General features: G+C 43.4%; 1 protein-coding gene across 1 annotated transcript in view; it reads right to left on the minus strand.

Annotated features, from left to right (window-relative positions):
- Positions 1–22,038, minus strand: part of LOC123230417 (protein PRR14L-like) — a 34,014-nt gene extending 11,976 nt beyond the window's left edge. The window contains exons 1-2 of the mRNA XM_044656582.1: positions 21,607–22,038; positions 2,026–2,101 (exon numbers count right to left, since the gene is read on the minus strand). Coding sequence (XP_044512517.1) covers positions 2,026–2,101; positions 21,607–22,038 — 508 coding nt within the window. The remainder of the gene's footprint in view (positions 1–2,025; positions 2,102–21,606) is intronic.
- Between the last annotated feature and the right edge of the window lie 5,248 nt (positions 22,039–27,286).

Here is a 27,286-nt window from a genome sequence, read left to right on the forward strand (position 1 = left end):
GAATCCCGTCTCTGCCACAGGCTGTGTGACGTCACCTCTTAGTGTGATGTCACCTCTTGGACGCCAGTGTGCCAGGCAGGACTGGCAGTTGCTCACCTGGGTAGTGAATCAAACACATGGGCAATGGGAGCTCTGACGAGATGCTCACAACTGATGCTAACATTCTGCATTTTATCAAAAAGGCTTCAGAAAAGTCAGAGAATTGGCTCCATCCCATGAATGAAAGCCCAGGGCAAGGGAAGCCTTAGCCTTGGCGGGGCAAAGGAGGACCAGGCAGCAAGGAGTCTTCCAGAGGCCTCTGACGAAGGCTCGTCACTAGAGAAAGGGGAGGCCAGTAGTTGGGTCAATACAAGGCCAGGCAAGTCTACAATGACCATACTCTACTAGATTGTACACTCCTTGAAGACGGGCTCTAGACCTTCTTGTTCTCTGGGCTCACATACCTGATAGATACACTCACCAAAGCAGGCACATCCAGAACATCAGCTAAATGACTCAAGCACGGTGGGAACCAAGTGTGACCATCTTCTTTCTTAGCATTTTAGATCTGGGTCTGGAAGGGCCCACGTTTAAACTTAAAATCTCTTCCAGTTTGACAAAGAATTTCTTCTTGTCTCCTGCCCCTTCCACACACATTCCACACTCCTTTAGGAGGTTCACTTAATGGGCATCATTCCCCAGAAGAAACACACATGAGACACATCCATCAGGGATCCTATTCCCTAAACCAGCAGCAAGCACAGGGACTAAGGCAGAGATTACCGGGGGAGGGGGGGAGGGGAGGCACACGCAGGAGTGGTCCAGAATGAACTTTTCACTCTTCTAAAGAAGCAGTTCAGATCTAAAGACAAGTTCATTTGATCCATCCACCACTTCACAAGCCTTTATTAAGGCCCCAGGACCTGGGGATACAGAGACACACAGGATTTCCAACAGGCAAAGACACACCAGTCTGGATTTTTTTTTTCTAGTTTTGTTTTCAGGCATGACACTCATCTCCCCTTTTGTGAGATGCAGGTGGCCCCAAGGCTGCCCTCCACTCTGCCAGCAGAGGGCAAGCCCTATCAAATTGGAAATGCTCTCAAACCAGGGCCTGGTAATGGACAGTTATGAAAAGGCCAGCCCAGGAAAATGAGCCAAGGGCACTCCTGAAAAGGTGTGCACAGCAACCCCAAAACCCTTTGCTCAGTACTAGAGGTTGCCTTCTTTACTGGTGGAAGGAGACCCAAAAGCTCACTCTTATAGGGGATCTATAGTCGACAAAGCACTTTCTCCTCCATAGCAGCCCCCCCCCCCCCCCGCTCCCAAGTTAGTATTATAAAGCATGATTATCTTCACTTGAGATATGAGAAAATGAGCAAGGAGAACTGCAAGCTGAGAGCAAAGTGCCCATCAAGTGGGGAGTGACTGGACAAGTTATGGTTTATTAATGTGATGGAATTACTACTGTACTATAAAGAAAAGATGAAGGGGATGGCTTCAGAGAATCCTGGGAAAACCTGTGTGAACTGACGCAGAAAGAAGAACCATTTACACAGTCATAGCAATACTGGAAAGATCAATACAACCTACCACAATTCCCAAAGACTCATGAAACCTGCTACCTACCTCCAGATGGGAGAAGTGATGGCCACAGAGTGCAGACTGAAGCATATTTTCTTCTTTCTTTCTATTTTTAGGGGGGGAGCAGGGGGAAGGAACATAGCTAATGCAAAAATTTGTTTTTACATGTCTGTGTGTGTGTGTGTGTGTGTGTGTGTGTGAGAGAGAGAGAGAGAGATAAGTTTTATTTTTATTCCTTTCACAGTGGGCAAGGGAGGAGGGAGAGAATTTGGAACAGAAAATAAAGTTGAAATTTTTTTTTTAAAAAGAGAAGTATAGGGATGAAATAAAAAGGCTGTTAAATTTTTTTAGTAAACTCAAATTCTAATAAACCTTTTTCTCTGTGGAAATGGGGAAAACAAGACTAGTCTGGGGGAAGAAAGAACAAGAGAGGGGAGAAAGCTCAGAGAAATTCATCCCTACCTGTGGGATGCAGGTCATTGTCAGGAACAGGACAGCTCCAGCTCAGGTCTCGCTTTAGCTGCTTCCAGAGGACCACCTACAGAAAGAGAAGCTTCCATCATTAATGAGGTTGTGGCTGGAAGAAACTACTTAGCACCAACCACAGGGGAAGGGTTTCTTACCCTAGTACAGTCCATTTTCATTTATCTAGACAATTTGAAAATAGACAGTCATCCATGAGTGGCTTTTGAAGCAAGGACTGTTGATACTCCATTATAGTTTGATTATTTAATATGAAAATAGGCATACAGTTGTGGGTATAATGAAAAGAGAACAGGTATTCAAATCAGAAGCCCTTACAGGCTGTGTGACCCTGGGCAATATTCATTCCCTTAAGGTCAGCAGCACCTGGAGAATAGATAACAGGAAGAGCAATCTCACTTTTTTGAAAATTATAGAAATAGTCACCAATTTTTGAGCTGGAAGAGATCGAAGACTGAATACCTTTTCTAAGCCACATTTGTCCTAATCCGTGAAAAATATCTGATTAGTCTTGTCCCACCTGCCTACTCCTCTGGGTGGTACAAAAGAACCCTTTGGAAATCTCTCATGCGCTACAGAAAAAATGGCATCATATTGAGGTGCCTCATTAATCAGAACTCCTTCTAGACAAATGAGAGTAAAATAATACAATAAATAGAGAGCTGGACTTAGAATCCTACATCTCACACAGGCTATGGGCCCAGAGAAAATTGACTTAAACCTAAACTTCAGTGCCTTTACATATAAAATGGGGATTCTCTATGGAGAATCTGCACAGTGTGCACACTCTCTACAAAGAAAATTGGACATTTCTGGCCAGTGCTATATGGTGTTAAGACAAGTTCTCATCATCAGTGCTAATAAGGGGTTCCTAAGGCTTGAGAAAAAGCTAAGAGGGAACATGGAGGCTGCCAAAGGTGGAGATAGCCTTGCTCCCCTCTCTCACAGAACTCTATTAAAGCATGGACACAAAGGGATGGGAAAGGGGGTGGCTACCAGGTGGGGTCACATCAAGCTCTGAGATCTCCAGGGAAACCCCAGGCTAGTGCTAAAGGATCCTGCTGGATCAGTGAAGCTTCTCTCTTTTTGTTCACCTGCTAAATTCTGCACATTCCTTTTTTAAAGTTCATTTATTTAATTAATTTAGAGTGTTTTCCCATAGTTACACGAATCATGTTCTTTCCCTTCCCTTCTCCCACCCCCCTCCCATAGTCAACAAGCAATTCCACACTGGGTTTTACCTGTATCATTGATCAAGACCTATTTCCATATTATTAGTATTTGCACTAGGATGATTGTTTAGAGTCTACATCCCCAATCACGTCCCCATCGAACCATGGTTATCAAACAGTTGTTTTTCTTCTGTGTTTCCGCTCCCACAGTTCTTTCTCTGGATGTGGATAGCATTCTCTCTCATAAGTCCCTCAGAGCTATCCTGGATCACTGCATTGCTGCTAGTAGAGAAGTCTATTATATTCATTTAAATTCTGCACATTTCTGCTAGAATCTTTGCTTTAATTTAAACCTTACTAATCTACTTTCAAAATGTCACAAAACTCATTTGTGTTCATTGAATAATGCTGTAAGAAACCCCAGAGAAATCACTACTCTGTACAGGAAAATGCAGTTCCCGGCTTCCCTCTGCACCCTCTCCCTAAAAAGGGATGAAAGGCTGATGCCTTCCTTCCCCAATTCATGGTAGACTTTCCACTAAAAACTTGTCTTAGACTCTACTTAAACAAGTGGTATCCTTTCTCTAGATCTATTATGCCATTGATAAAATAATGAGATTAGATTGGGTTGTCTCTGGGCCCCCCTCCCAGCTTAAGTCCCTCTAGCTCTGACAAGCTAGGATCCCATAATATAGTTCTGGAGATACTTCCACCATACTTTTCAAGTCAGTAAGTTCTTCAATGATTTCTAACTGAAGTCATTAGGACTATTCTAAAGACTGGGGCATTCTGAGCTCTGAAGCAGGGGAGGCAATGGGGCTGGGCAGCTAGCCTGTATACTGGGGTCTTATAAGTCAAAAACAGAAGGGGCAGAAAATCACAGAGTTGGAAAGGAACAAGCACCTTTCATTTAACAGATGAGGAAAATGGAATGTGACTCACTGGTTGTCCTCACAAATAACAAAGGGTGTGGAAAAGTTGGGAAGACTTTCAAAAACACCCCAGAACTTCACTTGAATCAACTGAGCTTGGCCATGACATTTGGGGCCAACAAAACATCCTGCACCCTGCGTAGCCTCTCCATAGCTGTGATAGTTCTGCTGTATGAACCCGGTGTATATGGAAAATGAGGCTATAGTAATAATGCCTCAATGTTCCATACATCACTTTACAGCATAAAAATTCCATCTTAAAGAAAGGGATTTGGGACTCTTGAGAAGAGTGAAGATAGCTCCTTCCTTACCTTTTTTAAGGGTTTGAGATCTCAACGGGAAGTCAAGAGTTATTTGGCCTTATTACAGGGGTTCACAAAGAAATTCAGAACCTGGGGCTTTTGACAACTTCTCTAACTTTCCCAAAACAGAAGGAAATGAAGAGGACATCCACTGGGACCTCAATGTCAGTGCAATCTAGTCCTGCAAAGAAGCTACCAAGCAAAGAATTCACTTGGCTACACCATGCATACCTGGCCTCCAGACATATTTCTCAGGGAAGTTTCCTTCTCAGAATGAAGGCATTCCATTCTGTGCAGGACATGCAGGCTGGCCTCTTCTTGCCTGCAGTAGGTACAGAAAGAGGCATCCTTCTATCCTTCTATCCTATCTCCTAGGTTGGCCTCTTCCTTACTCCATCCCATGCGAGTCTCCCTGAGTGGTCATTTCCTGACAGCAAAGGTTAGAGAGAGAGAAGGACATCATTCCATCCTATATGGGACTCCTAGGCTGGCCATTTCCTAACTGCAAGGGAGACAAGAAGAGGAGCCACTCCATTCCATGTGGGTCCCCTTAGGCTAGATCTTCCAGCCTGCAGGAAACAAAGAGAAGAAGGCATTCCATTGCATGCAGGTCTCTTAGACCATTCCTGCCTGTAGGGAACAGAGAAACACCATTCCATCTTGCTCCCTCTGCCTATCTCCTGGCATGGCCTACCTGCAAGGAAAGGAGAGAAAGCATTCCATCAGCTCCCTGCAATGGTGCCCTCACATGTGACGCTGTCTAGCACACTCTGAGAGTGAAACCCTAATGATGTTGCTAAGACACCTGAACTCATATGTTAGTGATTAAATTTCTACCATCAAACCTGTAAAAAGTTAATATTAATTTGCACCCCCTGTGTGCCTCCCCAAACAACTTTTTGATTTTAAAGCTAAAAAAATGTTTGATCTTAAGGCTGAAGCTCAAACTGCATCTCACAGGGGCTATTTGTCTATCATGTTGGGAAACACAGCACACAGCCATTCTAAAGGTAGCAGTGTGGTTACTCCTGGAGTCCAGAAGACCACCTCTTGTCTTGATTGAAGTCTCAATCCTCCAATCACAAAGGCTTGGGAAAGTGTCATCAAAAAGAAAATAAACAGGGGCAGTTGAGTGGCTCAGTGAATTGAGAGCCAGGCCTAGAGATGAGAGGTCCTAGGTTCAAATCTTGCCTGAAGGCACTTCCTAGCTATGTGATCCTGTGCAAGTCACTTAACCTCCATTCCCTAGCTCTCACCACTTTTCTGCCTCAGAACAAATACACAGTACTGATTCTAAGACAGAAGGGTAAGGGTTAAAAAAGTAAAAAAAAATAAAATAAAAGAACATAAATTGATGGAGGGGACAGGAAGTCGGCCCTTTTTTCCTTAGAACCATGAACTTAGGAGGTAGATGGTCTGGCCCTCAGGTTGCCAGTGTGTATGAAGAGTCTGGAGTAATAGCCTGCCCCTCTTCCTTCTCCCCCCCCCCCACTTTTAGCTATTTAATAAATAATAATAAAATTAACTTTGATTTTTAATTTTAATCCAGAGAATTTTTAACATAACATAACCCTCTCCACAGCAGGAATTCTGAACCCTGGCTGTCAATCAAACTCTGCCCATCTCCCCCCTTAACCTAGCACACCTTTCCACCACTGAGCTCTCTGCAATTCAGACTTTCATTTTAAACCTCTTCCTTTCCCACCCCTTCCATCTTCTGGCTCTCACCAAAGGATAGGTGGCAGCCTCCCTGGCCACTTTTTCCAGTCCTGGTTGCAACTTGCTCATCAAGGTGAAGAACTTGGACTACTCCTTAGGCCTCGGCTGCAACTTCTAATTTACCTTCTACCTTTATAACCATTGTGTGAAAAAAAAACACATAAAAATATAACTCAAGGTTGGCACATATGCATTAAGGTAGTGACAGTGCAGTTTCTGACTTCTGGAATAGGCAGCAGGAAGCCCCCTGGTGTAGTCTTTAACCTGGTGGTGTTGGCATGATAGCGTGCCTGAATACATGACCCACACTGTCCAGGTAGGTGTAATGTCACGGGCAAGAAATAAGAGCCAGGACAAGCGGGGCCTAGATTTCTTGGCTCTGGTCCTTGCCTGAACTCAAGCACACACTTTTTCTGGCCTTAATTTGTCTGGTCCAACCTTGTGGTTAGATGGGCCCCCTTGCCACTACTTTAAAATGGGCCAAGGGAGGTTGGGAATCTAGAACCTGATGAAGAAGCAGCAACTTGGCTAGTTAGGCTGATAACCTTCTTTCTCTCTACTAATAAACTTATAAATTGAGTATAAAGTCTCCAAGATTAATTTGTATTTATTACATTGTCCTGAAGTTCACTTGATCCATATCTACCAACCCATCCAAATTCTGGTAACTGGTCTACTTTCTTTTTTTAATGAGTTCCATGACTGCCTCATAGTCTTTCTCTACTCCTCAACTCCTACCCTCAAAGAGACTTCAAAATAAGCACTGATAGTCCCTCAAATACCCTACCTTTCCAGTTCCTCATTTCCCATGACCTATTCCACCATCCCAAATCAGCCACACACCAAGATGGCCATGCCCTTGGATCTTGCCATGACTGACAAATGCATCATTCCCTCATCTGATCACAGCCTGTTGTCATTCCATCTCACCTTCTGCCTTGAAAATCCAAACTCTGTTCTCATCATTCTCATTATAACCCTCAAATCTCTCACTCTTTGGTTCTTTCCCAAATCTCTCACTTTTGGTTCATCAGCCCTACAATTGCTACACACTCCTTCATTCCCCAAATTGACCCCTTGGTGAATGGTTCAACTCTCTACCCAATCCTCTATTTTCAAGTCCCTTCTCTCTTATCTCATTTCCAAACTTGCCCTGCTAAACCTTGGTTGTGCTGACTTTCCTCATCTCTATTCAACACACTGAGTAGGAGGGAAGGAAGTAGATATGCTGGGAGTAATCCAAACCTGAGGCTCGGCAGGCAAGATTGGTGGTAAAATAAGGGGAAGGCCATTAGGGTCCATAATCTCAAATGGACCATCAGCACAGCAAAGCAATCTTTTTAAGGCCTCTCTAAATGACTCACTATCCCACTCATCACAGTAGCTTTTCCAAACCTTCTCTTGCCCTTACTCTCTCTGCTAAGGAACTTTGCCTCATCTTTCATTTATTAAAAACAAAAACAATAACAGGCCATTCATAGAAAGTTCCCTCTTCCCTCCTCCTTCACCACTCAGGTCATTACATCTAAATCATCCTAATTGATATTCCTAAAGCATAAGTTTGACCACATCATCCCACTGCTCAAAAATCTTTATAGAGATTCCCAATTATCTCTAGGGTAAAACAGAAATTTCTCAGCCCTTCCAGATGTTTTCTATTGCTCCTCTCATTCACTCTAGGTTCTGGTTATATCTGGAAGCTTAACTCCCCCTTAACTCTATGATCAATTTTGAATTCATGCCTTTATACAGGCTATCTTCCTGGTCTCTTAGGATTGTGGCTTTCTTTGAGGTTCAGGCCATGTCCTACTTCCTACAGGAAGCTTTCTCTGATGCTCTCAGTTGTTCTTATTTTTGGTCACCTCAAATTACCTGGCATCAGCATTCTTGTATAACTCTCACTAGAAGGGGGGCTTCTTGAGGGTCTAAAGCTCCTTTGGGGAGGGGCTGATCTCTTTATTCCCAGAGCTAGTTTGGTGCCTTGCCAAAAAGGTACTCAATAAATACTTGCTGAGTGGAACTGCTCATTCTAGGAACTTTATTCTCATTTGCATCTCATCTCTTCAAGAGGATCAGACTATATGCTACCTGGATCTTGAAGGCAGGTAAAGCCTTGGGCACAGATTCCTCCATGAAGCTTACCCTGATTCCCTGGTGGAATGTTCTCTCTTTGGTACTCTGTACCACTTCTAGCCAGTCATGGAGCTTATATTCTACTGGGGAAAGGGGAATTCAATAACTACACAGATATGGAAGGAAAAAAATGAGTAAATTTACACCAATGATCACAACTTAGATACCACTGGGTAGGAAGGATAAAACATCTCCACAACTAAGTAGGAAGAAGGAGAGACTATTATCCAGCACTGTGGTAGATGCCAGAGGTCTTAAAAGTGTGGGGAAAAAAACAGCAGCAGCAGCAGCTAACCCTAACCCTCTAGGAGGAAAAGACACTAAACCCTAACTAAGAACCTACAAGAGAAATAGAAAAGATTCCAAAAAGTTCCATGTAAGGTATTTCTATGTACCTGTTACCAATCTATATGATTGGGTTCCTAACTGATCAAAGAAAAATAGCTGGAAGTCCCGTACCCAGAAACTGTCAAAATCTTGATGTGATTGTCAAAGGCTGTGCCTGTTCACTCCTGGCTATTTCTTTCTTTCTTTTTTTTTTTTTAAACCTTTACCTTCCGTCTTGGAGTTAATACTGTGTATGGGTTCCAAGGCAGAAGAGTGGTTAGGGCTAGGCAATGGAGGTCAAGTGACCTGCCCAGGGTCACACAGCTGGGAAGAGGCTGAGGCCACATTTGAACCTAGGTCCTCCTGTCTCCAGGCCTGACTCTCAATCCACTGAGCTACAGAAAGCTATACCCTCTCCTGGCTATTTCTGAGGAATTATGGAGAAAAAAGTCAAAACAGCACTAATGTCTGACTGACACTGTAAATAATGTACAAATTCAGGAACTACTTTCAATTTTTTAGAAATTGAATTCCAAGATTTCCAGTGGAAAAGAGATGCACCAGAATAATGGCCTGGAGAGGAAAGCTAATCTGGGAACCCACAAATCCTGGGTTTAATCTTCACGGCTATCCAGGCTTTGAATTTGAAGTCTCCTCTTTCTCTATAAAAATCACCATATAAAAATCCTCCCCTGGAATCTGTTTTTTCGCTTGTTTTGGCTACTTTGGCTACTCAATGAACCCCTCTGCTTACCAGCAGTAGGATTCAATGACTATATGCTTTGCTAAGTTTCTCAATAAGAAGTATGGCTCTAGAGCCAAAGTTGGAATTCACTCAGAACTTTAATAACAACAACAATTAAGCACCTAGTTAAGTGCCAGGCACTGTGCCAAATGCCTTACTCATTTGATCCTCACAAGCTTGAGAGTAGGTGCTATTATTATCTTTATGGTCACTTAGTAAGTTCTGAGGTCAAATTTGGACTCGGGTCTTCCTGACTCCAGGCCTGGTGCACTATCCATGGCACCATGTAGCTGCCCCAATACTGACTTGATGGCCTCTGAGGTTCCTCACAGCAGTCTACCTTCAATCTCAATGGGGATGTTCCCTCCAGTGATGCCTACTGAAACCTTCCACTCATCCTCTGGGACTCATTTCCCTCCTAAGTTCATCACTGTTTGTCTACAGGAGAAGGGACGTGTCTGCCATTTCTCTTGCTATTTCAAGAGTGTCAGTGGCTAGAATCCCATGACTTGTCCCATTGGGTTCTCCCTTGTTCTATCCATATAGCCAGTCCATCATCTTTCCAGATGGCCCATTCCTTATTTGTTGTAGGTTATGGCTTGTCATAAGCACTTCTCTGCTTACCTAGATGTACTAGCAGTAGTACTAACTCTGAGTGAGACTCATTTTTAATGTCTGCTGGATCAGAAAGTGGTCTTCACATACCCAAGGGACATCACTGAGAAAAAGAAAGGCTCCCTAGGTGCCAGCAAGTGGAAATAAAGTAGATGCTCATCAGCTGGGGAAGAGCTGAACAAATTGTGGCACAGGAATGTAATGGGCTGTACTATAAGGAACAATGAATACAAGAGATTTACTGACACAAAGTGCTGTGAGCAGAGACAAGGAAAAAATATACACAATGACAAACAATACAAGAGTTTATAAAACAATGAGAATGACCACAAAATAATAAAAAATGAATGCTGGGAAATTACAAAGAATAATCTTGGCCCCAAAGAAAAGATAGGAAGAGGAACCTCCTCCAGCAACTTTGAGGGAAGGGGATATTGGAAGGCAGGGGGTATCACAGTTGTGCAATGTTGGTATATAATGTTATAATTTTTTAAAATTGCATTGACTGGTTTTGTTTGGCTACATTGTTTTTCTTCTTTCTTTCCTCTTTATTAAAAATAATTCTTTGTTGGGAGGAGGTGAATACAAGTGAAAATATAGGTGATCTAAAAAGAAAAGACATCAACAAAAGGGGCAGCTAGGTGGCTTAGAGAGGCGGTACTGGCCTCAGTAACTTCCTAGCTGTGTGACTCTGGGCAAGTCACTCATTGCCTGACTGCCTAGCCCTTTCTGCTGCTCTTCTTTATTAGAATTGATACTAAGATAGAAGGTAAGAGAAAGGGAGGGAGGGACAAAGAGAAGGAAAGAGAGGGAAGAAAGGGAAGAGGGAATGAGGGTGGGGGAGAGAGAAGAAGGAAGGTATACCTAGAAGAGATATGGAAGGCTATAGTTATGGGAGTGTCGAGGGACTATATTACCAGGTATCTGGAGAAGAGAAGATATCAAAAGAGTACGAAACAACCTGGACTTTTTAATCAATAATCCCTGACCTCCTTCATGCAACAAAGGTGCTGGATTCAAATCCTGAATTTTAGGAATACTGCCTTTGTGTGACCTAGATTTCCACAGGCTCCTAAGTAGGCTCCCTGTCTGTCTCAGTTCATACAAATGCCAAGGTGACTATTCACTACCTGATGCAATCAACTCAAGTAGCACCACATAGCCCCTAAGATCAAATAGAAATTCCTAGGTTTGCCTTTTCACTCTTGACAACTTGGTCCCAAGTCTACCTTTTCATATTCACTGTATGAAAAGTAGAGGATTCAAAAGCCCAGTATGTCAACTACAGCAAAATCCCCGCCTAAAGGTTTTCTTCTAGCAAAATATTTCCCATATCTACATCAAAATTATGCAGAGATAACATTATTTAACACCCTCCTGGTTATTAATATCAGAGGGGAGGGAAAGAATGAATCATGTAACCATGGAAAAATTAAGTAATTAAATAAACCTAAAAATAAAAAATAAAAAAGGAAAATGGTCTTGAGCTCAGACACTTCCTAGTTGTGTGACTCTGGGCAAGTCACTTATCCCCCATTGCCCAACCTTTACCACTCTTCTGTCTTGGAACCAATAAAGTTTAGATTCTAAGATGGAAGGTAAGGGTTCAAAGAAAAAATGGACTCAGGGAGGGGGCGCCACTGAGTGGCTTAATGGATTTAGAACCAGGCCAGGAGATAGGAGGTCTTCTATGTTTTTGTCTTGTGCTTGTCTTGTGCTTCTCTGTCCCCATAGTAATTTTTCATGACCAGGTGATTTGTTGTTATTGCTTGCTCATTTTTCCAAACTATTTCTTGACTTAGACTTTATATTAAAGAGTATTTCTCCAGAGATTGCTAGGTGGCAAAGTAGAGTGCCAGGTCTGAGGGAAGACCTGGTTTCAAATCTGGCCTCAGATACCTCCTAGTTGTGTGATCCTGGGCAAGTCATTTGACTCTGCTTGCCTAGTCCTTACCCTTCTGTTTTAGAGTTGTTACTAAGTAAAGGTTTAAGAGAGTTGGTTCCTTAACATGCCTGGGGTGGGGTTAGAGGTTGGTGAGGAAAGAAATGGCATTGTTCCAAGCTTCAGGCTTTTATATTCTGCTGTTCGACACCTAGAGTCTGGAGGTCTGTACATTTTTGAGGCTTCCAAGATGCTATGATCTGGGAGGTGTGGTCACTGACCTCCTGGTCCTTACCTACAGAGACTGCTCCTTCACAGCCATAATCCTCTCTACCCTGGAACTGGGTAACAAGCAGTCCTTCACCCAGTGATGCCCTCTAATCAATCAAATCTCTCTCTCTCTCTCTCTCTCTCTCTCTGACTTTCCGTCTTAGAGTCAATACTGTGTATTGGCTCCAAAGCAGAAGAGTAGTAAGGGCTAGGCAATGTGGGTTGAGTGACTTGCCCAGGGTCACATAGCTGGGAAGTGGCCAGATTTGAACCCAGGACCTCCCATCTCTGGGGTCTAGCTCTCAGTCCATTGAGCCGCCCAGCTACCCCCTCTCTAATTTCTCTTTTTAACCAGGTGTTCAGTTCTTTTACTGTCTCTGGGCAGTGAGCACTCCCTGAATTGCTGTTGCTGCTGCCACAGCCATCTCTACTTCTCAGCTGACTAGTCCTGTATCTGCAGATCTTTCTTTCTGTCCTAAGTTGTCCTGGGAATGGAAAATTCACTCATTGTGACACTCATTGTAACTTTTTTTTGGTTATTCCACTTTTTGACACATCGAGGTCAAAAGGTTGCTCATCACTGGCTTAGGCAATAGGGGTTAAGTGACTTGCTCAGGGTAACACAGCTGGGTTGAGTATCTGTGACCAATTTGAACCCAGGACAGTTCAAACCAGTCTCTAGTCTCTAGACCTGGCTCTCAATCCACTGAGCTACCTAGCATGCTGCCACATAAATATGCTTTTGATACCTAAACCAGAAAGAGCAAAAACAGACCAGTATCCCTAAGGAATATTGACATAAAAAAAATGTTAATTACTAGCAAGTAGATTATAACAATATATTACCAAGATCATGTACTATTGCAGGGTTGGACTTATACCAGGAAACTATAAACATAACTGATGTGTGGAATTAGCTCATCCTCATTCATTGTTAGACTCTAGCCATCAGAAATAATGTCACCCTATCCAACCACAGGGAGGGGAAGATTAGTTACCCACGTGACAAAGTAACAAATCAAGAACAAGGGACTGCCCAAAACAGTTTGAGGCTGCCATTTGTCTGCTTGAAATTAGAGGTAGATGCAGGAAGTAACGAAAGATGCTGTCTTTCAAATATGATGGTAACTTCCTGTGGAGGCAGTTGGCACTTTGAACTTCGTGCTGAAGGATCTCTGCTGAGACCTCAGACTGCTTCCCTCTGAATTGTCAGGTGGGTAAGTTAGGCTGGCTTCTTTGGCCTACCTTGGCGTTTCTAGAGTCTCTATCTCAAGCAGGCTTCTTTGCCTCTCTAATTGCTAAGGCCTTGTGGCTAGTAGCCTTGTTTGATTAACCTCTGTGCTCCTCTGCTGGGGCCTCTAAATCCTCATCCAGTCCACACCTCTGGGCAGAGTTTTCTCTCTCTATTTCCCTACCTTCAGTCTATTTTAGATTTGGAATTAGATTCCTGGCGACCAAACCTTAAATATCTAATTCCCCTCTTACAGATGGGGACCACGAAGGGACACGAACCCCTGCATAAACAGCATTGTGATTATTTCAAGAGATAAAACTACACAAACCATCAGCACTTCCATTACCAATAAAACTCAGTAAGAAGACATTGTTTTGCATGATTCTATATGCATATGATATCACATTACTCGCCTTCTCAATGGGTAGGGGAGAATAGGAGAATAAACTAGAGAAAATCAATTTAAAATAACTGTATACAATATAAAATACTTGGAAGTCTACCTGCAAAAACACACACAAGAACTATATGAACACAATTACAAAATGCTTTTTACACAAATAACAATCTAACTGGAGAAATACTGATTGCTCATGGGTAGGCTGAGCCAATTAATCAAACTACCAAAAAATTATTTTGTAGGGCTAGGAGAAAAAATGACAAAATTCATTTAGAGGAATAAAAGGTCAAGAATATCAAAGGAATTAACAAAATACAAGTAATGGAAGGAGAGACCTAGTAGTATTAGATTTCAAACTATACTGTAAAGTAGTAAGGATCAAAACAATCTGATCTGGATAAGAAATGAGTGTGTGGATCAAAGGATATTTTAGGTACACAATATGCAGGGTGTTTGATAAACAAGTCACTGGAGTAAGAACTCAGTACTTTTAACAAAAACTGATAGGAAAACTGGACAGTAATCAGGTAGAAACTAGGAATAGACCAACATCTCACACTATAAAACAAGATAAACTTAAAATGGGTAAATGATTTAGACATAAAAGGTAACTTAGTGAGCAAATTAGGAGAGCATGGGAAAATTACCCGTCAGGGATAAGGAAGCGGTTTTTATGTCCAAACAATAGAGAATCATTGTAAGTAAAATGATAAATTTTGGTTACATAAAATCAAAAAGGTTTTGCACAAACAGAACCAAATTGAAAGGAAAAAAAGAAACTACTAGAAAAACATTTACAGCAGGTTTCTCTCATAAAGGCCTGATTTCTCAGAGAATTAAGGAAAATTTATAAGAAAGAAAGCAGGGTCATTCCCTAATTGATAAATCCCTAAGCCATAGATTAAAAAATGCACATTAAGACAACTCTAATTGGCTAATATGACAGAAAAGGAAAATGAGAAATGGAGGGGATGTGGGAAAATAGGGACGCTAATGCACTACTGGTGGAATTGTAAAACAATCCAACCATTCTGGAGACCAATTTGAAACTACGTCCTAATGATTAGAAAACTGCATCTCTTTTGAACTACCACCACCACCACCACCACCACCACCACCACCACCACCACCACCACTACTTCTTTATACTCTGAAAAGATAAAAAAAAAAGGAAAAAGATCCACATGTACAAAAAAACTTAAGAAATTGAAAATTGAGGAACTGCTGAACTATACTGTTATATAATATAATATACTGTGATGTATAAGTGATGGAACACTATTTTGCTATAAGAAATGATGAGGGAGGTAGTTTTAGAAAAACCTTGAAAGACTTGTATGAACTGATGTAAAGTGAAGTGACCAGTATCAGAAGAATACTATACCATGATTGGCTGAAAAACTCCACTATTCTCAGAAATACAATGGTCCAAGACAATTCCAAAGAACTTGATATTAAAAAAAATGCTAGAAAACCAATGAACTCTAAGTGCAGAATATGAGGCATATTTTTCTTCGCTTTTTTCTTTACAATATGGTTAAAGAAGAAATGTTTTGCATGATTTCATATGTAAAAAAGTACATAAGAACTCTGTTACTCCCATTAAAACCTAAGTTATTAAAAGCAGCTCTCTTATTTTGTCAAAACTCCTAATTTAGGGGGGCAGCTGGGTGGCTCAGTGGATTGAGAGCCCGGCCTAGAGACGGGAGGTCCTAGGTTCAAATCTGGTCTCAGACACTTCCCAGCTGATCCCCATTGCCTACCCTTACCACTCTTCTGCCTTGGAACCAATACCCAGTATTGACTCCAAGATGGAAGGTAAGGGTTTTAAAAAAAAAAAATTTAAAAAAAAAAAACTCCTAATTTAACCCTTACATCACTTAAAAGCATATCATCATGTGATCGATCATTCAGAGGGAAAACCCAATGAATACAATTCCCACTGTCCATATTTTAACCTCAAATTAGATGGATGACCTATAGAACTCACCCATCTTTCTAGATCAAACATGGCAAATGATCTGAGTTGGGCTTAGCATGAAACAGGAGAAAGCTAGCAGGCTAGATGGTCTTCAGGAAATGAGAAATTTCCTTTAACAAATCTATTATAGATGGGAAAATTCATATATGATGGGTTTTTGTGTTTTCTGCTGGATAGAGTCAGGTCTAGAGATGGTGGTACAGTGTAAATGGAATTAGCTAATCTTCATTCATAGTTAAGACTCTAGCCATCAGAGATAATGTCATCCCACCTCCCTGAGTGGAGAGGGGAGATCTGTGACCCATGCGTGACAATAAGTAACAAATCAATAACAAGGGACTGCCCTTTGGGCAGTCCAAAACTGTGTTGAGACTGCCGTTTGTCCGCTTGAAATTAGGGGTGGACTCAGGAAGTGACGGGGTAACTTCCTGCGGAGGCAGTTGGGGCTTTGAACTTGGCGTGGAAGGATCTCTGGTGAGACCTCAGGCAGCTTCCCTCTGAATTATCACATGGGTAAGTTAGGCTGACTCCCTTTCGCCTCCTTGGAGTTTCTGGAGGCTCCTCTTGCCTCTCTAATTGCTAAAGGCCTTGTGGCTAGTAGCCTTGTTTAATTTACCTCTAAACCCTCACCCGGTCCAGACCAGACCAGAGTCTCTTTTTCTCTATTTCCCTACCTTCATCCTTCCTAATTGTAAATAAACTTCCATAAAAGCCATCCTGACTTGGGCCTATTTTTAATTATGGAATCACACTAATCTGATTCCTGGTGACCACCATACTTTAAATATATCTAATTACCCCTCTTACAGTACAGGGTTCAAATCTGGCCTCAGACACTTCCTAGCTGTGTGACTAGGCAAGTCACTTATCCCCCATTGCTCAGCCTTTACCTCTCTTCTGCCTTGTAACCAATATACAGTATTGATTCTAAGATGGAAGGTAAGCGTTTAAAAAAGAAAAAAAGAAAGAAATCCATTTTTGAAGGGCAGAAAAACAATAAAGAGACTTCCAAACGGGAAATGTTTCCCCAAGAAACCAAAGACTTAGAGAGTCTAACTGCTATTTTCAAATACATAAAGGGCTCTTGATTTGTTCTGATGGGTTCTATTGGCTCGTAAGGGTAGATCCAAGAGTAACTGAGAATTTGCAGAGAGGAAAACATTGGTTTGATAGCAGAAAACACTTTCCAGTAATTAAAACTAGGTAGCCCTTGAGGCCCCCTCCCAGGCTGGAAACTGATACTTCTGTATAAATAAAACCTTTTGACAGAGTTCTGTTCTATTAAAATCCAGTTACAAATGGGCTGAGTATACAACTCAGCTGTACTGGAGGGTCAAATCACTGAATGTCCAACATGATGACTTCCCCCTCAACTAACCTCATGGTTTTTTGTGCACATACAAACCTAATTATTACCCAAGATTACAGAAATTATGGTACATCCATGCAGTGCTTCACAGTTTACAAAGTCCTTCCTTTCACAGCCCATTGTGGGCAACATGAAGATTCTTATACCCATTTAACAAAGGAGGAAACTGAGGCTGCTTCTGAAGGTCGAAGGCCCATGACCAGAGTGAGCTGACTAGCAAAGATGAAGACTGGTGTGCAAGCAGGCTCTCCAGAGAGGTGCTGTTCTCTCCTGCTTTACATACCAGGCATTTCCCAATGAACCTTCCTTCCCCAACTTTCTATAAGCGAGCATTATAACAAAGACAACAAAAGCCAAAGGAATCTGCCCCAGGAGCCCAAGAAATGTGACATCCACAATCCATCAGCTCTACCAAGAGAAGAAACTGTTAATTGTCCCTGCTCTTCTGTAATCAAGAGTGGTCTAGGCACTTCATTTGACTTCTGACCTCTTCTCGTGCAGTATCCATTTATGGAATTATAGTTACATTATATATATATATATATTATATATTATATATATGTAAAATCACATCACATATATATCATGCATATATTATATCACATATAATATGTATGTATAAATGCGGGAAGCCATTCAAGCTCATGACACTTAGCACAGCTCATCACTAGTTCATCAGATCCCATACACAGGTGCCTGCAAAAAAAAGGCCAGAATAGGGCAGCTGGGTAGCTCAGTGGAGTGAGAGTCAGGCCTAGAGACGGGAGGTCCTAGGTTCAAACCCAGCCTCAGCCACTTCCCAGCTGTGTGACCCTGGGCAAGTCACTTGACCCCCATTGCCCACCCTTACCACTCTTCCACCTATGAGACAATACACCGAAGTACAAGGATTTAAAAAAAAAAAAAAGGGCCAGAATAGTCTCTCAGTTTCCCCACCCCTCCCTGATTAGGTACAGTAAGCTAACATAAAATAACAATGAATGAAACATGGAGAAATTGCCTCCCGTACTTTCCCACCACTATACCACTATACGTCAAACATGGATTTCCATGCCAACTTTATTGTGATCTCAAAGTGTATAAAATAAACACAGCCCAAAAGTTGAGCAGAGCAATCTTTATGATGCCTGGCTCGGGCTGAAAACCTGATTACTCTCATCGGTCTCAATCATGTCGCCAACACTGTCCCACCACAGATTTCCTAGACCTGTGCGGCACATGTATTTTCTCACTTAATCCACACAATAACCCTGAGGAGATGCTGTTACTACCCCAATTTTAAATTTTTAAATATTTTTCCATGGTCACATGATCCATTCTCTCTCCCTCCCCTCCTACCTCCCCCAGCAATTCCACTGGGTTGTACAAATGTTATCGCTTGATACCTATTTCCACATCATTCATTTTTGTAATAAGAGCCTAAACCCCATATATACATGTGATGAGTGATGTCATATGTTTTTCTTTTGAATTTCTACTCTCATAGTTCTTTCTCTGAACACGGTTAGCATTCTTTCCCATAAGTCCTTCAGGAGTGTCCTTTGCCCCCATTTTACATGAGAAAAAGGAGTCTGGGAGACGTAAAAAGATATATACACAGAGAAGTCAGGACTGAGCCCTGATGCATCCAAGCGGGGCCCCAAAGGGGAGTTTCAGCAAAGGCCTCCCTCCTGGAGAGAAGCCATCTTTCCCACTTGCATCAGCAGGAGGATTCAAAGCACCTTCATTCAGAAGCCTGTACGAGAGGAAAGCCTTGTAGGCACACTTGAAAAACAAACAAATCTGCACGAAATGATCTCTTACCTCACTGAGAAAATGTTACATTTGTTTCTTTAAAGGCAGTGAATGAAAAACTGAAGAAAAGGAAAGCCCTGGGTGGCCTTGGGAAAATCTCTTGCCAATTCTGGCCCTCAATTTCCTCATCTGTCAAAGGAAGAGCTTAGACATAACCTCTGGTCCCTTTTTCAGTTTCCAGGATTCCAGGATCTCTGTTAGTACCTACATTACACCTGAGGCACATGATCCCTGGATGAGGAAGAAGTCCTAGACTCCCACAGACAGAGCAAGACTTCTTTAGGAATTGGAAAGTTTATCACCCAAGAGATCTGGCTGAGCCCTTCATCATCCAGGAAGGACCTTCAGCCAGAGATCGTCCCAGGGCTCTCCTCTGGGTGCCCATCCACAGGAATGAATGACACGTAAGAGAGATACAGCTCCTACAGCGTCTCTGATGAAAGAGGTGCCCAGGAGTCAGCAGGAAGCCAGGAGAGGACAAGCCATTTGCTTGAGCTCTTGCTCGAAGGTCTCGATCTTGTCTCACACAGCCCCACACATTCCTCCAATCCACCATGGCTGGTCCTCCAGGTTAGCGACTGCAAGCTAGGTCAGAAGCTGGCATGAGAAACCATTCCAGGTGCACAAGAGTGTGTGTGACTCACTTACGGGCAGAAGGAACCTTTGCAGCAAAGGGTGCCTGTGTAAACCACATCAACAGCTGCGACCCAGTCTGAAGCCACTGAGCTTTCTGGTCACGGGGCTTCAAAAAACGAAGGTGGCTGGTGATTGCAGAAGCCTTCCAATGTGATGCCCCAGAGGGGCTAAGACCCAACAATTATCTGTCAGCCTTCCTAGGGGCTCTCCAATGAGAAGTTCTGTCTTCTCATCAATAGCACTAACCCCATCATTCATGTCTTTCTACCTCAGCGATCACAGGGTCACTATGAGGAAGCAGTCTCTAAGGGTTTTGTTCTCATTCTAGCCAATAAGCACTTTGCAGCCCTGACTGGACACAGCCTAGATACTGGTTGCCAATTGAAGGGAGGACAATGGTCGCAAATTGCTCATCAAAATTTCTGTTCCGTTCTGTTCCCCCTCAGACCAGGCTGCCAAGTGTTCTCACCTCTACTTCATGGAATCCTCTTAGGCTCAATACAAGGACCACCTCCTACAAGAGGCCTTCTGGGCTTTCCCCCAATGGTTAATGTTCCTTCCTAAATCACCCTCTATTTACTCTGTGTGTACACATGCATATGTGTATGTAAAAAATATTGAACTGGTTTTAAGACCCTCCTAACCTGCCCCTTAATAGTTTGTCGGGACACAGATACTGAATAATGCACATTGTCAGACATTTTCAAGGTACTGATCAGTGTACCGATTTGTCTTTTTAAATTTTTTCTGTCTTAAAAAATAGCTGTTTTGTTATATGACATGCCTTTCTGGGAGGGGATAGATGGAAGGGAAAACATTGCTGATGCAAAAAAAAAAAAAAAAAAAAAAAAAAAGGATGTCAATAAAACTTTATTTAAAAAATCTATTTAACTGTGTATATGTTGTTCTTTCTTACTCCCTTCCCTTAGAAGAATATAAATGCCTTTAGAGCAGGGACCATCTCTCTGTCTTTTATCTCTATCCTCAGCACCTGGCATAGCTCCTGGCATGTTAGCTGGCACACAGGACATTCCTGCTAAACTGAATGGAGGGATGGATGAACTGCAGCCAGTGCTCTCTGAAAAGACCCTCAGAGAGTACCTGAAAAGTCCAAGGAGCTAAGCTAAGCTGTCCTAGACAGCAAGACAATCACTGACAGAGGCCACACCAGACACCCTAACAGCAGGTGCTGCCTCTGGACAGGGATTTAAGGACCCAGAGCATTTTAATCCTAAGAAATCCCATTAGCATTGGAGTATTGGGGTCTCAACAGCCCTGGGAGATAGGGAAGAATAAGAGTATGACCATCAGCTCCATTTTTCTAGTCGGGGAAACTGAGGCTCAGAGAATCCAACGGTTCTGCCTTTTGGTGCTGGCATCAATAATTAGGAGCTCTGCACCACATTCCTCAGAGAACTATTGAGGAGTTTTGTTCATTTAAAATCCATCTTTATTGAGAGCATCTGTTTATCACCTACAGCATTTCCTAACGTATGCCTCTTCTCCCTTCCAAAGAGCCATCCCTTATCACCAAGAAAAAAAAAGCGAAAGCTCAAAAGCAGTTGTGGGCACTACCCCAGCATTACCAGGCTAGAATTTCAGAGGGGGCTCCCCCCCAAACTGAGAAAGGCCCTCACTCAGGAGTGCTCTCACTAGCTGTGGTCAGAAGGATTCCTTTCTTCAAGTTTGCGCTTCTGTAACAAAGGAATCGCCCATCAAATCAACTCTGAAACATTTCCAAGAATAAAACAATCCCCTGGGAAGCAGGTGACATTTGCAATATGACTGTGACTGTCCCGACCATCTGGTGCCAGCGTGAAGCCCCATAGAGCCCCCAGGCTTTGCCACTGGCCCTGCAGCTGAGCCCTTGTCTAGGAGGGGGCTTCCCCATTAGAATGTAAGCTCCTGGACAAGCAGCCAGAACTAGTGGGCTTTGGGATCCTTATTCTCCACAGCTTAGCACACAATAAGTGTCTAATAATTGCACTTTCATTTTCATTCACTCACTCCCTCATAGTTAAAAATTTAGAAATTCGGAATGCCTCTTACCTGGCATGAGCCCCACGCTCTTTCAGCCGCAGCTGGGGAAGGCTGCTCCTGGCCTTCTGCCAATCCCTCGTCAGGGGCTCCCACAGTTCGTGCTTCCTCCTCCTGATCCCCATGGCTGTCTGAGGACTTCTGCTCCACTCTCTCTGCTTCACTCTCTTTCTCAAAGACTCCTGAAGCCACAGCATCTCTGGCTGGGGCTGGGGAGCCTGCCAGTCCACAACATCTTGGTTTCCCCCTAACATCCATGGGGTCCCTTTCTGGAGAGCAATTTTCCACATGAGTTCTCTGGGGCTCTACAGGCAAAGTCCGTACCAAGGAGCTCGAGGCTTCAGGTTTTGCATCTAGAACAATACTTGGCTCAAACTCGGCAGAAAGCTCTGGGGAGACACTCACTGGAAGTTCTGGGTACAACTCCTGGGCCCCTGCAGACATAGGGGGATCAAGAGGGACTGGCTGCGTCTCTACGCCAGATGACAGCATGAGGGCTGATGAGGACAGTAGGTTCCAGTTTATCTATCCAGATGGCTCACCCTAGCATAGACCAAAAAAGGGAAAACATACGTTAAGACAGAGAAAAGAAAGACCCAAACAGTTAAATGATGAAAACAAATTACTTTTCAAATTCCCATATTATCATTAGTTATGTCTACCATTCAACCTTCATATCATGTAAGCTAAACGAGAAAGGAAAGCAACTGTCTGATCTCAATCCAAAATGCCTTCCCCGCCAACAAAAACAGGAGAGAATTATAATCATAGAATTTACAACTGAAAAGAACCTCCACAATTATCTAGTTGCAATGGTGTCACCTTGGAGACAACATGGCTGAGATCTCTAATTCTCAGAGATTAGGGGTCTTGACCAAGATTACCCAAATACTAAGCACTGGCCCCAGAATTTAAACTCAATACTTTGGACTACAAATCCAGCCCTAACAAAATAGCTAGCGCTGTATAGCTAGGTTTGTTGAGGGGGCAGCTGGGTAGCTCAATGCACTGAGAGCCAAGAGTAGAGAGAGGAGATCCTAGGTTCAAATCTAGCCTCAGACACTTCCTAGCTGTGTGCCCCTGGTTAAGTCATTTAGCCCCCATTGCCTAACCTTACCACTCTTCTGCCTTGGAACCAATACATAGTATTGATTCTAAGGTGGAAGATTAGGGTTTAAAAAAAAAAAAAAAAGGTGTTCATGGATCCCTAGAGATTCTAATACTCACAGAATCCCAGAATTTCAAAACCTGAAGATATTTTAGAGGCCACCCAGGCCCATTTTATAGAGAACACTTGCACATAATAACAAAAAGTGACTTGGCCAAGGTCTCAAAGCTGAGACTAGCATTTGAGGAAGGATCTTTGATAAACTAAAGAACACAAACTGAAGAGCATCCAGGATGGGCAGAATAGGTAAAGGTCATTAGGATCACTTATCCTGTGGTAATAAGAGCAAGTCCCAGTTTGAGCTGAGCTCTTGATCTCAAAGCATTCTTCTCGAGAGCTCTCTGACTCACCCATTTAGGGGAGGGATGGCAACTGTTCCTCTGTAGTTTTCCCTTCCTAACCCCACAGAAGCAGAGAGGAAGGAGCTCCCGGAATAGGTACCTTTCTGTGGGAAGAGGATCAAGAATAAAGAAAGGGCCTCAAGAGGTCCTTCTGAGTGAGGGACCAGTGGCCATTCCAGGTGCCCACACACCAAAGAAGGTTAAATCCAAATGCCCTCTAGGATTTAGGGGTTTGGGAGTATGTCAATACCTTGTAGAAATAATTCACATTTGTATTTCACCTTAAGATTTGACCCTCACCACGTTTTTGTTTTTTTTTTTTAATTTAAAAAAACAACAACAAAAACCCTTACCTTCCAGCTCAGAATCAATATTCTATATTGTTTCCAAGGCAGGAGAGCAGTAAAAACTAGGCAAAGGGGGTTAAATGACTTGCCTAGGGTCACACAGGTAGGAAGTGTCTGAGGACTGATTTGAACTCAGGACCTCCTGTCTCTGGCTGGGCTCAACTGACTCTCACCTTGCTTCCTGCCCAACTCCCATCCTTTCAAAGTAGATGCTTTATTATCGCTGTTTTAGAGATGAGCAAACAGAGGCTCAGGAAGGTTCAGAGACTTGCCCAGTGCCACTTAGCTCAGTGTCTAGGATTTGATCCCAGACATCTCAAACTCCCAAGTCCAGCCCTCTGTCCACTCCAACAGACCAGAATTGGAGAGAGTCCAAAAGGGTGACCGAGATGGCGAAAGGCTTTGTGATCCCACCAATTCAGACTGGCTGAAGAAATTAGGGACATTTAGCTTGGGGGAGAGAGGATTTGGATACAGCTCCTCTCCTGAAAAAGCCATTAGCCAGGCTCTGCTAAGCCCTCCAAAACAGAGTCCTTTGCAAGGGGGTGTCAGAAAACAGGAGCTCCCCAAACAAGTTACTCCAGAGCAGGAGCTGGTGGCTCACCTTCACTGGATAGCTGCCAACCAAAGCAGGGAGACTGCTCCCTGGCTGGCTATAGCAAAGAGGATACTCTTTACGGGGGTATAGATGGGTCCCAACAGTCATCTGAGAGCTGGAAATGGAATTAAAGAAGACCTGGGTAGGGACAGCTAAGTGGCACAGTACAGAGAGCCAGGCCTGAAAATGGGAGGTTCTGAGTTCAAATCTGGCCCAAACACTTCAAAGGTTGTGTGACCCATGGCAAGTCAATTTTACTCCATTTGCCTAGCCTTGCCCTCTCTGTCTTAGAGTTGTTACTAAGCCAGAAAGAGTTAAAAAAATATCAATAGACCTAAATGCAAATCTGCCTTCAGGTATTTCCTGACTTTGAGTCCTAGTTTTTCAGCTATAAAATGGGACTAGTATTCTCTGGAATCTCTATCTTACAGGGTTGCTGGGAAGCTCAATGAGATGGATAAAGTGCATTTCTAACTTTAAAGCCCCACATATTCATTTAATTTGTTTCTCAGTCAGTGTAGGCAACTCGAAGATGAGGAAGCCCCCTCTACCACTGTACAGTCATCTCCTTCTGTAATTTTCAACCTTCTGGGACTTGAAAGTGATACTCCTGATGCCCAGGCCGGCTCTCTAACCACTTTACTGCACTTCCTCTAAAAGCACTATTTACAGAAGCTGATAATGGATAAAAGGATGACCTGAATGAAATCCTTCCGCTCTGGATTTTCTGATTCTATGAAAACTACCCTTGTATATTCCAAGGGCCATCACATGGAAGAGATTAGGCAGGTTGTCCCTAGTACTAAGTTCTAGGTTATATCTGTGATTTCACTGCCAAAGGGAACACCCCTCCCCCCCCAAGGGAGAAAACTCTCTACAAAGCAGACCTACTCCTGTCAGCTCAGTGTTCGTAAGCAAGGCGTGCAACTGCTTCATTTCTGCCTGTGATCTCCTCACTCAGTCCAGACTCTGAAACAGAGCAGGTCCCTGATGAACAACCAGCCCCTCAACTTGAATGGGCTTGTAGGCAGAGGCCTGGCCTCAGGGAACAGCTACTAAGTCTCTAATCTGGCCTGAAGGACAGGGCTTAATTGTGAGGTCTTCCAGGAACAGCTCTAAGGAGAGCCAACAGGGATGTCAAAAGCAGAAAGGGTGTCTCTATCACCGAGATGAACTGGAAGGGACCTCAGAGGTCTCATTCTGTAGAGGAACCTAAGCCCCAGCAAAGTGGAGGGACTAGTCCAAGGTCATACAGGCAGGGCTAGAGGCAGGATTCATATCTAAGCCCTCTGATGCCAAAGCCTGGATTCCTTCTTCTAGGCATGGCTCCTTTAGCCTGAATGCTGGTGGAAAATGACCATAAACAAAAGAAGATAATCATGCCCAAGGAGGATTTTTACCAAGATTTGAAGCCTGGTTCAACCTGGATGACCACCTTGGGGAAGTAGTAAAGAGGATTCAGGTTTAAGGCTGACTAGTCGGTGTGTCAGGCACTGTGCCTTTAAGTGCTGGAGGATCAAAAAAAAGCAAAAATATGGTTCTCTGCTCTAAGAGGGGGAACAGAGCACATGGCCAATGTGAGAACTAGACTAATAAGATGTCAGAGAGAAGGTAGAAGGGGACCCGAAGGAAGCCAAGGAACCTAGGAGGCAGAAGGGAAATGAAGTAGGCAGGAGTGACAGCTAGTGCAAACACAAGGAGGTGTTCAAGGAGCACCAAGAAGTTGGATGCCAGTGGAGTTAGATCCTTATGCATGTGGAGGGAGCCAAGAAAGCAGGGAAGGGAGGAAGAGGTTGAGCTGTGAAGGGTCAAACCAAAACCAAACCAAAGTGTTCAATCCTGGTAGGAAAAGGCAGCACCCAGTGTCTTTCTAGACTCCTCATCTCTTTCCCTAAAACCTGTTTAAAGCAGCCAGCCAGTTAGGACCTAGAGAGTCTTTCAGCAATCCAGGCTCAATGATGCCTTCTCCTATAACTGCCAAGGGGGAAAAAAAAAAAAAAAAGGCAAGAGGACCCCAGAAGTAGCTTCCCTTCTCAACAGGTTATGGGTCCATAATCCCTCTGGAAAATCCAGGTTTTTCAGCCATCCTGCCCCTCAGGATATGGTATAGGAGGAGGTTTAGGAGGCTGAGAGGGTTATTGGACTTCAGTGTTCTCTCCAGAGGGATCCTACTATACTTTCTAATCCAGTGATGGTGAACCTTTTAGAAATGGAGTGCTGGGCCTCACTCCCACCCCAAAAAGGGGAGGGGGGGAGTGCTCCCATTGGGCTGCTAGGCAGAGGGGTAAAGAATGTCCTCAGGCCCATGGAGAGGGGGAAGGGGATCAGCTCAATCCGGAAGACCCTCTGGCTTTCTAGTAACAAACTCTGGTGGGTGATTGCAGGCATACCCACAGAGAGGACTCTGTGCCCTTTTGGCATGTGTACCATAGGTTCGCCATCAAGGTTCTACTCCAGGTTGTACCCACCTTCCTATCCAGTCTCTTCTTCCTTTACAACTGACCACTTATTGCCCGTAGAGTCTTGGACAAGAACCTTCACTTGGCTAGGCCTCAAGTCCTCATCTATAAAATGAGAAGCTTGGCCTGGACCTTCCAGCTCAAGGACCAAATGTACTATCTTACAATGCCATCTTTTCTATTAGGGGCTTACCTCCATTCTCCATTGTTAAATTGGGCTGCATTTCTGCAGTAGTGCAGATCTTCCCTCTTCAGGACCCTTCTTTGAGAAGGGGTGGTGACCAGCTCAAAGGGCAAAGGGCCTCTTAACAATTGAGTCTGGCAGCTTTAAAACTTGGGATCTCAATCCTTAAGCTGTGAGATCACAGAATGAATGTCTAACCTAAAGGATGTGGGAAGGAGGAATTTAAAAGGGAAAGAACTGTGGCTTTGTACCCAGTAGAGAAAGAAGCAGCCAAGCATTCCCACCCCCACTGCATGGAGCACCTACCCCCGAGGGAGCGGGGGTGTTGTCTAAGGATACAAAGCAACTCTTCCCTTCCTCTGGGGGCTACAATCTTGCCTTTTCTGTTTCAGGTTCCTTTTGAGGGTTATTCCAGGAAATGGGGTGGGGAGGACTGGATGGTTTTGCAGAGACAAGTCCAAAGGTAATGTTCACTCAGTGATCAGAAAATAAGCTGAAGGGATCCAAGGCTAAATTAAGAAAGGCAGGGTCCTTGATGCTAGCAGTTTCTATTGTGTCCTTAGAAGCTGAAGGAGATCCAGAAGAAGGCAGCCAA

This window comes from Gracilinanus agilis, chromosome 1 (genome assembly GCF_016433145.1).
Source record: "Gracilinanus agilis isolate LMUSP501 chromosome 1, AgileGrace, whole genome shotgun sequence".
NCBI lineage: Eukaryota > Metazoa > Chordata > Mammalia > Didelphimorphia > Didelphidae > Gracilinanus > Gracilinanus agilis.